This window comes from Macaca thibetana, chromosome 5 (assembly GCF_024542745.1).
Source record: "Macaca thibetana thibetana isolate TM-01 chromosome 5, ASM2454274v1, whole genome shotgun sequence".
NCBI lineage: Eukaryota > Metazoa > Chordata > Mammalia > Primates > Cercopithecidae > Macaca > Macaca thibetana.
Genome location: NC_065582.1, coordinates 140,435,666 through 140,450,844, shown reverse-complemented (window position 1 = coordinate 140,450,844; position 15,179 = coordinate 140,435,666). Strand labels below are relative to the sequence as shown.

Below are 15,179 nucleotides of genomic sequence, written 5' to 3'. Positions count from 1 at the left end.
GTACCAAACTGTATTATTAAACTTTCTCTAATTTTAGCTTTGTCCTTGTTAAAATTATAAAATTTAATCATATTTTCTTGTAAAAGCAAGGTAAATAACATGTGAAGTTAAATACCTAATGTCCCCATTGCCTTCTTACCTTTGATCCATTGATCCATGAAATCAAAAACTTTCTTAGGAGGCTGAGGCAGGATAATGGCATGAACCCAGGAGGCAGAGCTTGCAGTGAGCTGAGATCAAGCCACTGCACTCCAACCTGGGCAACAGGGCAAGACTCCGTCTCAGGAAAAAAAAACAAACAAACAAACAAAAAAACACCACTTTCTTGTACTCCATCTAGAGGTAAACATTACTATTAATTTTATGTATAGTCTAAATAACTTTTTTTTTTGCTAATTTTTTTTTTGAGGACTGAAATGGAATAAGATAATTTAACATTTACAGTATGCAAGCAAAAATATTATGACATTAGGGAAAATCATTTTTTTCACGTTTCAACAACAGCAACAACTTGAAAATGATTTTTGAAAAGCAAGTAAAGAAAAATAAGGTTGAATAAAAAACTCAAACTGTAAAATAGAATTAATTTTCTGTCTGTAGACCAGAGCATGAATAAAAGTATACATCAATGATTTTATAATTTGAGATGTGGAAAATTGATTTAGGAGAAAGAAGTAAAATGCAGCTTCATTTATGGTCTATTTTATATGGTTTCCTTGGTAAGGTTGAAGATATAGAACTCTTCAAAACTACATCTAAAATACGAAACAAGTAGCAATTTAAATTGCTTTTAGCACAGAGGGTTTCCCTGTTACTTTCAAAAAGGAGTCTGGAAAATTCCCAAACATATCAGAGCATAGTTTATTTATTTAGATTCAACATAAGATTAGACATAAGATAGCTAATTTAAAAAAAGAGTAATATCAGAATCCATTTTAAAAAATTAATTGGTATAGTGGCATGGTTTTAGAAAGAGGATAAAAACAGACAATTATAAAACAGATTTTTTTTGTAATGTCTTTGGTTATAAATTTGAAATTTTTGTAGTTTTTTGATTGATTTTTAATAAAAGAATAAATACTACAAATAAAACAGTATAGCTTGCCAACTTTTAGATTTTTGTATTTGTTGATTATTTGCTATGTTTAGCAGGCCAACTTTGTTCCTTAAAACAGAGTTTAGAAAACTACAAACCACCCAGCCAATTAAGTCTTCACCACGGCTGGTGAGTGCCCAGAAATTGTAAATGTTCTTTTGTGGCCATTTCTATGTGAGTGCTTTTTGGAGTAAGAGAAAGAATATGTAATTTTTATTATAGTCTATTTAAAAAGTGAACACTGAAGAGACAATATATTGAAATTATCAGTGATTTCTCTATTGTTAAGTTCATTTTCATAGTGCCTGACAGAACGTAAGTTAGACTTAGAAAAAATACAAATCTTGGTGACATTCACACTTTTTAAGACTCTGGGGTATCTATGCTTCAGATACATTCTTCAAGGCTGCTAAACATTTTGCAACATGGAGGCATTATATTGAGCTTATTAAATTATAAAACATACTAAAAGACCTTAAAAGTGGAAGAAAGAAATGGGAATTCATACCTCTGAAGACAGAAACATATATATATTTTCTAAGTTTTGTGATCTTAAATGAGTGTCAAATATTTTAATTGACAAAAGATTGTCTTAGACTATTCACTTCAAAAACTAAGAGAATACAAGTAAGTGAATAGAAAAAGCAAAACAGTCCAGTCTATTCTAGTTATGACAATCTGATGATTTTCAAAATGAATTGTTACTAAGAAATTCCAGAGACAAATATACATTCATAAGCCACCTGCGCAGGGTAACAAATTAGTTTATAAAATACAGGCATCTGAATTAATACTTAAGTTCAATCCAGCCAAGAGGGCTACTCAGTGCTAGTAAATATGGCTCTTTTCTGGAACAGGTATTCTTTACTCAACACACTCTATTACATGTGCTGGAAAATTATTTTTATAATTATACCCATCTAGGATGATCAAGAGGTGAAAGATATCCCTGTACTTAAGCATACTGTACCTATTGTCTTGTTTACCATTATTACCATTACCATTACCTATTGTAATCATTAGTGACTGTTCTAGAAATCTACCCAAAGGTTAACCTAGTGGCTAGAACTCTTGATTCTAGCAGTCTTAAAGTTATCTAGGGAAACAAATCACACCTTGACATGAATATTAAAATATATATTAAATTCACTATTTTATAATCATAAACTTTCTGATCTGCCTATTGTAGCTATAGGTTGGAGAGCAGGGTCTATATTATATTTACTTCTATATGTCTATTGCATAGCACAATCTCTATTACTTCTTAGTCATGTAATGTTTGTCTAACAAATAAGGAGAAATGTCAAATCTCAGAATACATTGTTTCTGGGAGGTAACAATTTCTACATTTCAGGATTTCAAAATTAAACTAAATTATATAGCCTTCAATAGGATGCTTCTATTTCAATGCCACATCTTACACAACCAGAGTAAAGGCTCACCTAAAAGATATAGGAAATCTATATACAAAAAATTCTACCAAACTGTGAGAATCTACCTTTGGCACAAGATGGTAATGTTATCTCTCTCTCTCCCTCTCTCTTTCTTATTCTCTCTCTCTCCATCTCTGTCTGTCTCTCTCTCTGTCTATCTATCTATCTATCTATCTATCTATCTATCTATCTATCTATCCATCTAGCTAGCTAGCTACAGTATAATATGGCTTACCCTTATCCTCACCCCCCTAATAGAACATATAGCCTACCCCTTCCTCAGATGTAAGGATATCTATCTATCTGTCAATCTGTCTGTCTGTCTATCTATCTATCTATCTATCTATCTATCTATCTATCTATCTAATCTATATACCTATATCTATCTATATCTATCTATCTATCTTCTATCTATCTATCTATCTATCTATCTATCTATCTATCTATCTATCTATCTTTCACTCATACTGACCTGAACTTATGCCTATAACAGCTGAGAACATACAGTATTTTCCCAGAGTTGCAAGTAATGGCAACTTCTTTATTGCCCCCACTATACCTCCTCTAGAATTCTGAGCAGCAATTACAGCATTTTATTGTGTTTACTTGTTTATGTTAATATGCTATCTCGACGCAAACGGCCAGAGTTTGTGTTCATTGAGCAGGAATTCTGATTTCTGTATCCTGTTCATCTAGCATATAATATATGTCCTATTTATGCTACTTAAACACTATAGGGCAATGGCGTTGTCTTGTTTACCATTGTTACCATTGTATCTAGTTTCCAGAACCCTGCTTAACACACAATGGGCACTGAGTAAATATTCATGGAGTGAATGGTGATGCTCAATGAGTATTTACTGAATGAATTAATAGCTAGTGCTATTTCTTGAAACATGGGACTTCAGTTGGCTAAACTATTTTAGTACTGATAGACTTAGATAATGAAGTGTTTGAAAATGCAAAAAAAAAAAAATCTACAAATTTCATCTGCCTCCTATGGAGTATGACAACTCACTGACAAGCTTCTGCTTGAACATGTCTAGTGATAAGGTTTCCATTACCATGTTAGAGAACTGTCGTATTGGGAGAAAATCTGCCTTCATGCAATTTTCACTACTTGGTTATGGTTTGTCTAGTACATCTATAAACAATAAATTCAAACATGATTATATGTAGCATCTTTTAAAATAAGATAACCATTCAGTTCCTCGGTAAAGCTTATGTAAATTAAAAATTTTTGCTTTTAACTTTTTAACTTATAGTTTTTTTTTGTCTGCGTCAAGTACTTCATGTGTCAAAATTTTTTTAAAAATAATCTCGCACTACCCATAATACTCCAGAATGTATGTGATAGGTACAAAGTAGATTTTTCTACTGAATGTGATTTTGTCAATGAACTCACAATTTACTGTAGTAACTCTCTTCTCTTCTCTTTTTTTCTCCATTTCCTTTTTTTTTTTTTTAATTATCAACAGTAATGTTCATTGTTTTGACTTATATTGCATTCATCATCTGAGAGATGTGGTAGTTAAAAATGCAGGAGGGGTATAGAACACAGGGATTTAAGTCTTGGATTCAGCACCTATCAACAAGATGACCTTTAATAAGTTCACAAAAATGTCTGTTCCCCTGTTTTTCCATCCGTAAAATTGAGAGAATAACAATATCTAGGCTATATTCTTCTTCTTCTTCTCGTTAGGTAATTTGGCTAAGTATAATCTTCTAGGCAGAGTACTTGACTTCAGATTTGAAGACATTTTCCCCATAGTCTTCTGGTATTGCTGATGAGAAATCTCTTGGCTCTTCAATTATTTTCCCTTGATTATGATCCATTCTTTCAGCAACTTCTATCTTCAAAAGTTTAGACTTCTCTGTTTATTTTTAGAGTTCCAGAGGTGTATTTTTTATTTTGGTTAAAATATATGTTTTTCTTTAATTCATGTCATAAATCTAGGTCTTGGCAACGAATAAGTATAAGCCCCATTTAAAAGACATTTAAGACTTAGAAGACATTTAAGAACACAAAAAGATCCAAATATTTCACTCTACTGCACTTAAAACCACTTTAACTAGGCTATATCATACTAGAATAACTATAATTCCACAGAATATCTGTTATGACTTTCTTTTCATATAAAATTTTAAGTGTCGGTTTCTTTGCACAGATTTTCTTTCTTGGAAATTTCGTTTCTGGAAATGCATATGACAACTCCACACTAATGGAGATTTTCTGCCTCAAAGAGTTGTCTGAAATCACTCCAGTGAGAAATGATGGAGCTGAAACTGGAATTTAGATCTGTTGGTAAAGGCCAGGATTCTCACTTGAAACCCTGCCCATATGTGAATTACTCTCTTGAAGCTCATTCTTCCTTTTATTTCATGGCAGTCATTTATCATATTTTGGTAATCACTTTCTCAGTATCTCCAGAGTCATTTTTCAGTTTTTTTTTTTACTCTTTCTTTTCACTCCTCCTTTGGGCCTCCACCTTCATCATTATATTCTTACATTCAATTAATCTGTTTAATATTTGAAGAAATATCAAACATTTCTTCATGTTCCTTAATCATAAGGGTTCTTCATAGTATAGAATAGAAGAAAGATACTGATCATTTGGATAAAGTAAAAGACTCTGTACTCAGGGGGTTTATCAATTATGACGTTCGCATTTTAGCTTCAAAAATCTTTTTCCTCTCAGTCCTTTTCATATTTAACTATCATGGAATATCTTTACTTAGTCATTTGGTTCTCAAGTTTGGATGGTTATCATCAGCATTTTATTACAAAATTAAGCCAAAAATCTAGACACTTAAAAAATTATTCCTTCATTGCCACCCACACAAAAGATATTACTGAAATTACTTGAAAAAATTCATTTTAAACAGCAAGTTTATTTGCATATTTTCAACTGGGCAACTGAATGCCACATAGTATGATTATTGACTCATGGAAATTGTTTTGAAAAGAGAAAATTATGATTTTTTTCCTTGAGCTCTTTCAATATACAACTCTTAGTCAAGGCTTATTGTAGGTTACTTTTGGTAACAGCTAAAATCTCTTTTTAAACACTTTTTTTAAAAAAAAACCGATTATAACTAGATTTTTTTTTCAACATTACAAAGAAGTTAAATCAAGCTGAAGAGATTCTACAGAACTTGTCAAGATGCCAAAGAATCTCCTAGAGAATGATACGCAGGAACCATGACTACAGTTTTAGTTACAATGATAGGATAGTTTTTCATAGTTCATCAATAAAAGGTAAAATGTGTCTCTCCTCCATACTCTTGATGGAAATTAATGAGGAAACTAAGCACTGCAACTGATTAAATTTAAAAAAAAAATGCTTCCAATTTGGGGAGTCCCCAAAATAGATGACTTTCAAGATATATTTTGGAAATCATATAAAACACTAAAATGCTTACAAACTGAACTATTTATGGATAGTTTTGGAAAGGAAAACTAACCAAAAGAAAGGGAAAAGGAGAGAAAAATATGACAGTACATGATTTATACATGTTAGCATCTGTTATCGCCAACTAAATATTAAAAAGATAAAAAAGTTCACCCAACAGTAGCTACTTTATTTTACTTATTTTAAAAGAATGTTCATTGCAGCATTATTTTTTAAATTTGTTTTTTAGCAAAAGCATGCTTGTATTTCCTTTTAATTGCCGTATTTCCCAACTTGGTCTCATAGAATCCAATGGAGAAAGAAACTTGTTCTAATAACATTCTCCTGGTTTGCCTACAAAAGTGTTTCTGTGTCAAACTTTTTCCATTCACTGAAGAAAACAGTTTACGATGCATCTTAAGGAAAGCACGCTCACATTTGGCTTTTATTGCTAGCTTTCTATCTCATTTTTAAAAATTATGGATTTAGGGGGTACTTTTAAAAGTATATCAGTATATCATGAACTCTCATAACTGAGGCCTTATGGGCTAATTAGAACAATGGCTTATAAATTTATCTTTTAATGTATATTTATTCACTGGACAAAATAATCCCAGTTACCTATATTACTATGATAATAGAAATTATGTGTTAACTGTACAATACCTTTCTCACTTATACATATGGTTACAAAGTCCATAGCATTCACACTTAGAATTTCCCTCTTGAAAACTACTTAGATAAAACAGTGAAGCAATCATTGACTTATTTCACTTTTCAGTTGAAATCATAGATGTGTTGAATGTGAAAATCTAAATAAGTCATATGTGGTCTACTACTCTCCTTCATTTCATAGATGAAACTGTGTTCAGAGAGGTTAAAGACCCCTTGCCACATGAGATCATGTCTCCAGGCTTCTAAGCCTGCCCTCTGTCCCTACAGCACACATCTCTTCAACTCTGAGAGCTTGATGAGAGTTCTGGAGCCAATTACAATGATCACAAATATTTCCCAAAACAAAACATGTTTATTTAAAATAAAACATCTCTTGGAATAGATAATATGCTCTTTACTAAGCAGCTTGCCTATTTGGTTGAAAGGAAAACTTGTATACAATGATAAAAGGTTGTTTCAGAAAACCACTGGTAAATCTGTTTTTACTTCGGTAATATTATGATATACTTGTCTACCTAAATATCTTCTATAAAATACTATAATATATTCAAAGAATAAGCCATTATGGCAAAACATATATAAGAAATAATTCATCCAGTAGTATGTTTATGTTCGTGTCAAACATTTAAGAATCTAAGGGAACAGGGTAAAAAAAAAAAAAAAGAGAGAGAGAGAGAGAAAACTTTAATCCTAAAAAAGTACTAAGTGTCAAAAACTTCTAATAAGTCTAATATTACTTAGCATACTTTAATCCAATCTCTATTTTCTGGAAGAAAAATATACACGTTCTATATGCTGGTGTGGCAAAAAAAATTCACTCTAGCTTTACACGTATGTTTATAATAATAATTCATTTTAGCAGTGATACAAGTAGTTATAAAGGCATATTTCTATCTTCATAGTGATTGTATTTTACTTTCGAATTCTATACAGAATTACATTTATAATAATGTAATGTTAAAAGTACATTTATTTGAAACAAGTTGCATGGTATGAGTACCATGTCCCAGACCTTTATAAGTGTCTATATCTTAATCAACATATTTTAGCTCAAGTCATCCACTACTCCTACATTTAATCTATGAATGATACCTAAGCATTTGAGTTTTCTACCAGAACGATTTAAACATTTTACTGAAAGGTATTACAACCCAGTTTTGTTCCTGTTAAATTTGAGATTTGTGATTGGCGATACTCTCTTCTTTCTCTCTCTCTCTCTCTCTCTCTCTCTCTCTCTCTCTCTCTCTCTCTCCTCTCTCTCTCGCCTCTCTCCTCTCTCTCTCTCTCTCTCTCTCTCTCACACACACACACACACACACACACACACAGCCAAGACATTCATGCGGCCATACATTTTTAATTACTGATGGACAACCAATTAAAAGAAAACACTCAAACCTGGTTCAAATTAAATATACACGGTTATTTTTTACTTGGATACTATACATTTTTAATGCTGATAGATTTCTTTTTTAGCCAGATTTACAATCTTTCTTGATGTAAAACACTGGTTTGTTCCAGAAAGTTACCAAAAACCAGGAAAGGGGAAAAGCAATAGCAGTAGGTAGAAAAGCATCACACATATCACTCTGTTTAACAACAAGTTTCAGAAATAACTTTGTTTTTAAAATGCAGAATCATCCAGAAAGTTCATCGGTGGCATTCATTCAGCAAATTTACTGGCAAAGTCATTTCTACTCCCCCTCACTCTCTCCCAGTAAGTCAACCTTCACTAGTTCACTAATTTATACTCTGCTTGAAGTCAAAAACAACTGAACCAACCTCATGCTTCAAAAATATGTTACTTTCCTTCTATCTGAGAATGAATAGATCTAATCAGAAAATAAAACGATGGTAAATACCAAATATGTGTTAGGAAATACAAATTAGTTAACGTAGAATAATTTTTAAAAGACAGAGGAATAAGGGGAAAGGAGTAGATAGCAAAAAATAGTTTTAAGCCCCTGAATTTACTCACCAGTTTCCCAAATGCAGGGTCAGTAACAAGAAGACCAACCTCACCCCTCTACTTTGACTCCGCAGAAGAAAAGGGGAGAAGAGAAAAGCTTTCAAAGGACCCATCGGAATCGCTTTTTCTATGCGTGTGCTGCACTAGCTCAATTCTCCCAGCCAGGACTTTTCCTCCCACCTCAGCAGCAGCTGGCTGAGTACAAGAAGGGAGAGTGTGGAAAGGCAGTGCACCTCCCAACCAGGTAGGATGCGACTCCCATCAGAATTAAGCCAGCGAGCCAATCAGGCCGAGAGGATGCTGGCATAAATTATCTTAAAAAGAGTTGAGCCAATCGGTAGCCCAAGGAGGCGGGGTTCTCCTAGTAGAAATTGAGCCCAGTAGGGAAAAGGGCTCCGTTTTTCTAAAAGAAAAACAAACCTCTTCTCCCTTGCAGCCGCGGAGAAACGTTTGAGTGGCCTTGACAGAATCCCTCCCTAGGAAGAGGCTGCTTTCTCCTTCCCTTCTGCTCTTCCTCTTGTCTGACTATTTCGGGGCCACTGCCTCTTTCCTCTCCCGCGTTCGGATTCTAAATCTGTCTTCCAAGAGAGACCCGTGGGAAGCAGGCAGTGCCTAATTGGTTTTCCCCAGGTTCGCGGGGATTCTGTTAATTTGTGCTAATCATCTTGTTAATTTTGTGGGTGGGGCGGTGTCTCTTTTCTCTTTGCAGATCCAGCACCTGGCAGGATGCCCCGCACAAATGAGCACTCAGGAGATGTTGAATATGTAATTGAATGAATGAACGAATGAATGAGCAGGCTCCGTGCATTCCTGGTTACCACTTTTGCTCGCTACATCCCCCTTCCACCGCCTTAATAGTGAGAGAGGATTTGCAGTCTTCTCCCGCCGGGCACCGAAAGATGACACTAATGAATGATGCCAGGCAAGAACTATCTCATCTTGCAAACACAAAAACAAAAGTCTGATTTTATAAAGGTTGTCTTAGCCATAGGAGCTGTAGACCTATTAGATGGGCAATCCTCTTTTGCATCTGTTAAGCCCCAGTGTTTGGACCTAACTTCAGAGGCTCTGCTTTGAGTTCCTAGCAGAGCCCGACAGTTGCCGTGGTAACCAGAAAGCCTCCGGCAGCTGGAACAACTGTACAGGCGAAGACGCTGGAGGTGGTGGAAGCAGGCGCTTTCTCTGCCCAGCCATCTTCTGTCTTAAAACGCCTTCCCAAGAACATGCTTCCCACGGAAGCTTCCTGGGGTTGGAGTCTTTAGCTGTTAATCCACCCCACAACTACCTGGAATTAGCCAGATTCTGGTTTGAACTGCAAATTACCACCCAGTTACCTGAGCATATTTGTCTGCCTCAAACGGTTTAAGACAGAAGTAACAGGGCTTGTGCACGGCCGTAAGGTAACTGTTGCTGCACTACCTACTGAAATCACTTAAAGAAACTGGATAGGGGTAATGAGGTTACTGATTCTTGTTCTCGCCCGAAATAACAAACAGTGTACTGCTAGGCATTTCTCCCCGTCTTTGATTGATTCTCCACCCTTTTAGTCTCCTCTGGAAATGCACATTGACCATCCTTGTTTTTCTTCTCACACTGCACATTAATTAGGCAGTATTTTTCTCTTCCACAATGCATGTTAGTCAAGGTAGCCCATATCAAATAGCTTATAAAACAGCAAAGTTTAATTATAATAGATTTTAGGGTGAATAAATTTACGTAAAATGTGATGGCAATATAAATTTGAGGTTTTCTTTTCTTTTACTGGTTCAATTAAGAATGTGCTTTGGAGAGCTATTTAACTGTTTCATTGAATGTACACACTAATTCACTGATCTGATTGGATAGAGAACTAGGAATTAATTCATTAGAAGTATGTCGTGAATAGCAAATACTTGTCTGATTACTCTTTGCATTTTGCTAACATTGGATAAGGTTTGTAAACATTGATGGGAATATGATACTTTATAATATTGCATGAAACAGTAGATGTAATCCTTCCATCAATAATTTTTAAAAAGATTTTACTCTTTAATTTTACATATACAACTGAAAGACACTGAGAACAGTTAAAAGAAATTAATGAGGAACGGTGAAGGACATCTCCTTGGGTAGTAAGAATTTGCCTGTTTATTCTTGTAAAAGATTTTTAAAAACTGGAGAGAATTTCCTGTATTCTCCAAAATCCAGATTTTTGCAAGTTTTATGCTGAAACTTGCAACTTGATTCATTCATTTATTTCAAGTACTTTTATTTAATCATTTCTATGTTTCCTCCTTTGATATATATTTTCTATTTTTATAATATATTTTATGGGAAACTGATCCTATTCTGCTGTAGTTAATTATAATTTCATATGGACTATTATATGTAAAGGGGGTTTGAATCCTGCAGAACCTGGCAAAAGGGAACGATAGTGTTAGATACCACCCATGTGTTGACCCTGACAGTCTGTCTCATTTGATTTGATAAACCAGCTGTACGTATGGTGGGGAGGAAAGTGGGGAAAGATACATACTGTCAATTCTGAATAAAGCAAATAAGGTCCATCATACTCATCAAATAAACTAGTGTCTTAGAGGGACACACTCATTGACTCATGGAGAAATAAGATCAGGTGTCTTACAGAATTCTAGGTTAGAATACTAGAAGTTGCTATAGGTAAGGAAGTGAAGAAAGCTCTCTTCCATTATGATAGTGGTTTTCAAGTGGTGACAACTTGACCCCATGGAACTTTTGTCAATGTCTAGAGATATTTTCAGTTAACACAATCTGGGAGTAAAGGCAGCTACTAGTATTGAGTGGGTAGAGGCTAGTGTTGCTGCTATATGTACTAAAATGCAAAAGAAGACTCTCCCACAGCAAAGAATTGCAGAGCTCAAACTGACAATAGCACCAAGGCTGAGAAGCCCTGACTTATGAGTGAAGAGAACAGTAAACAGAGTCTACTAAAACTGATGATTTCCTTATATTGTCATCGAAGTCACCATTTCCCTCCTCCTTCTTTGAATCACAGTCATTATCCACTAGGCTTATATCCAGTTATAATGACTATCAACACAGTGCACAACAATTTTTTCCCCCAAATTTGTTCAGGGATCATCTTAAAATAAATGGTGTACCTCTTTAAAATGCAGATTCATGGGCTTCTTCATTAAATATAGTTTTTAGCAAGAAATTCTGAAGATTTTTTATGCATCCAAGTTTGAGGACAAAGGTTCTACCATCATCTCACAAAATAACCAGCGAGACAGAGACCTGATCATATATGTTCAACCACGACCTTAGTAAAGCAGGGGTTCAGCATGATTCCTCTGTCCATTGTTAATTAATTAATTCAAAACTATTTATTAAGAAACTGTTATGTCAAGAACTAGGCCCGGAATTAGAAATACAATGGTGAACAAGTCTTACTGCCTTGGTTTCTTTGTCTATAAAAAAATAGGATAATAATTCTGCTTAGTTTATAAAGTTTTTTAAAGGATTAAATGAATTAATACACAGATATCACTTGAAACAGTGCCTGGATAATTAAAATTACTCAAAATTTTAATACTGTTACCTCACTGATGGTCGGTTTCAAACCTAATTATTCATTCCAGTCTCTAGTATAGCACCTGGTACAGAAGAGTTAATTTGTAAAATGTACAGTCTATTAGAAAGAAATGAGATAATTAGGAGACACTGTTGTGCTCACCCTACCTTCAACATTATCTTGATATTGCTTTCTCCAGAACAAGGAGAAATTTTGAGTTGTATTCTACCTCTCCTGATACACTTTTCTTCACATGACCAAAACTCTATACTTCAACCAATGCATCAGTTTCAAGTTCCTAAACTTATCCCTCAAAATCATCCATTTTTGTTTTGTCACAAGCTATTCCTTAGGAGACCTTTCCCTCTTCATCATCTATTTAATCCCTGTTCATTCTTTCTGGTTAATTTTATGGGCCTTTTTTTTTTCAAAGAGCCCTTTACTGATTGTTCATTGCACTCTAGTCTGCGTTACAGAGATGTCCTATATATAATAATGTTTAATAATTTTGAGCATTAGCTGTGTTCTCAGGCATTGTTCACCAGTTCTAGGTTATGGGTGCACACTGTTATCTGTCCTCCTAAAGCAAATGCTTTATTTCTGCATCATGGAATGTATTACATTTTTGGGAACTGTCTGTATTTCTACCTAAACTTCTAGTTCTGTTTTAAAATTTTATATAGTAAGGATTGATACTGCTTATCAGATCTGGTATTATGTCATGTGCTTAACAGTATATGTGCATATTTGATTAGCACCTCTCTCTCCATAGAATGTAGCTCTATGAAGGTAGGGCCTTAATTTGCTTTCATCACCTGTGTATTCCTTTCATATGAAGCAGTGGCTAGAGGGTAATAGGCAGTCAATAAATATTTGTAGAATGAATATAGATTCAATGCATAATGTACTAAACAAGCAAATGAATAACTTTAACATATATGTTTTATATATATGACATACATATATATATATATGCTATGAAGGGATCTCTGTTCCTGTGTAGTGGTGTCTAATGTTCAGATCCAAGTAGACAAATTCCAGATTCTGATACTTGACTTATTCCTTCCCATGAGACCATGAGGAGCAATTATTTTTCTGATCCACTGCTTGTCAAGACCAAAATCAACATACCCTGCCATTTCAGTTTATATAATCAGATTATTTTTTATAATGAAACAGAGGTGATGACCGGCACAAAGATATTTTAAAAGACTGAAAGCTTGCAGTCTTTCTTTGCCAACCTGTTCAATCTCCTTAATCCTGTACCTGGCCTCCAGAGTGCTGCCAAGATATAGTCCAGAAGTTAGTCCTTGATGTCAGATAGGAATGGATCTCTGGCTTCTAATTTAAAGACCAATGTTGTTTTAGCTTTTTTGTTTCTGTATTATAATTTCTGAATCTGAACTTTCATCACTGATTATCTCTACTCTTTCTTATGTCTTCTGTGTTTTCCTTTTACTTGATTTTCCCACAAACATGTAACTGTGCTCTCGTGTCTAATATTAAAGTACACATATACACCATCTTTTCCTTTTCCCCCCTCAGCCATCCATGCCTTTTTAAAGCCATCCTTCTCTTTTCACCAGCCACTCACTCACTAAACTCTCTGATCTAGCTTTTGCCCCTGTGACACTAATGCCTGCATGTTGCTAATCCAGTAGAGGTTTCTAATGCTCACCTGTGTGATCTCTCATCTGCATTTGGTCATCCCCTCTTTCTCAAAATATTCCTAGATGTTATTATATTATTTTTTCCCATTCATCTTTTGCTAATTCTTTCTAGGCTTCTTAACATGCTTTTTCTGCCTTGCCTCAACACTTTGGAGTTCCTCAAATATTAGACTGACCTCTTTTCTTTTTGCATCACACTATCATCATTGGCAATCTCATCTATTATCAAATATTTATATATTATTGAAAGAACTTAAAAATATCTCCTTAAATCATATTGCAAGTCAAAGAAGTTTTATTGGGCTTCATACACATAAATCTAAATAACACCAGCTAGCTAGCCCAACTAGAGATCTTACAGTTTTTTCTTTTCCCTTGACATATATGTCATCTAATTTATCACAAGCTTTTTAAAAAATATTTCCAAATCTTATCTTCAAACTATCCAGTGTAAATAGATTGTGTAACCATAGGTTCATACATAAGGTGGCCTTGGTTCAAAACCAAGATGTTCTATTTGCTTATTTTTTCAATGCCTTAGTTCTCATGTGGTTACTGTAAAAATTACATTAGTTAGTTTATATGAAACACGTAAAAGAGGGCCTAGCACATACTAAATGCTCAGTTAATCTTAGCAAGCATTACTACTGCTATTGTCAATACTCATCTTCCTTCTAGCTCTACTGCCAATTAATCTAAGTGGCCATCAAACCACTACAGTCACCTTCCATTTCTGATCTTGTCTACCTTTTACTTATTATTTATATAATTACTAGATTGCCCTTAAAAAAGGTGAAAACCTACAATTCTGTCCATTTTAAACCATTCAATTACTTCCTATTCTAGTTAGAACAAAATGCAATACTATTATCATGGCCTGTGAGATGCTGAAGCTACTGGCCCCTACGTCTCTCTCCTGCTCCATCTTTACAGTTCTCTCCTCTTCTCAATATGTTCCAACCAGAATGACTTCCCTTTAGACTCTCATTGCCATGCCTCATTTTCACTCAATGGTTTTGTAGATGATTTTTCTATATCGTAATTATTTCACCTCACCTTTCACCCTTCCTCAGCTATTTCCTTGTCCTATTTCCACTTTCAGCTTCACTAGCCCATCCTTAAAGAAATCTCAGTTCTCCAATTTAAATTAACTCCACCATTATAACATCTAATAGCACTCAGCACTTTTCGTTCCTGATATTTGATGTATTTTAAAATTAATTGATTCATTTAATTCAAGAGATAGTCACTGAGCACCTGGGTTTCAAGCACTCTTCTATGTACTAAGGATGCCATAAATGCAAAAAGCAGACGTATTTTTATGCTCTCATAAAAAGCATTCTATTGCATTCTGTTAAAATTTCTATGATATAAATTTTAGTTTTATTCTTAAAAATATTTTTACAACCAGT

At 34.3% G+C, this 15,179-nt stretch overlaps 1 protein-coding gene across 1 annotated transcript in view; it reads right to left on the bottom strand.

Annotated features, from left to right (window-relative positions):
- Positions 1-8,845, bottom strand: part of GABRG1 (gamma-aminobutyric acid type A receptor subunit gamma1) — an 89,046-nt gene extending 80,201 nt beyond the window's left edge. Inside the window, exon 1 of the mRNA XM_050791613.1 lies at positions 8,575-8,845. Within this exon, the coding sequence (XP_050647570.1) occupies positions 8,575-8,678 (104 nt within the window). The 5' untranslated portion in view covers positions 8,679-8,845. The remainder of the gene's footprint in view (positions 1-8,574) is intronic.
- Between the last annotated feature and the right edge of the window lie 6,334 nt (positions 8,846-15,179).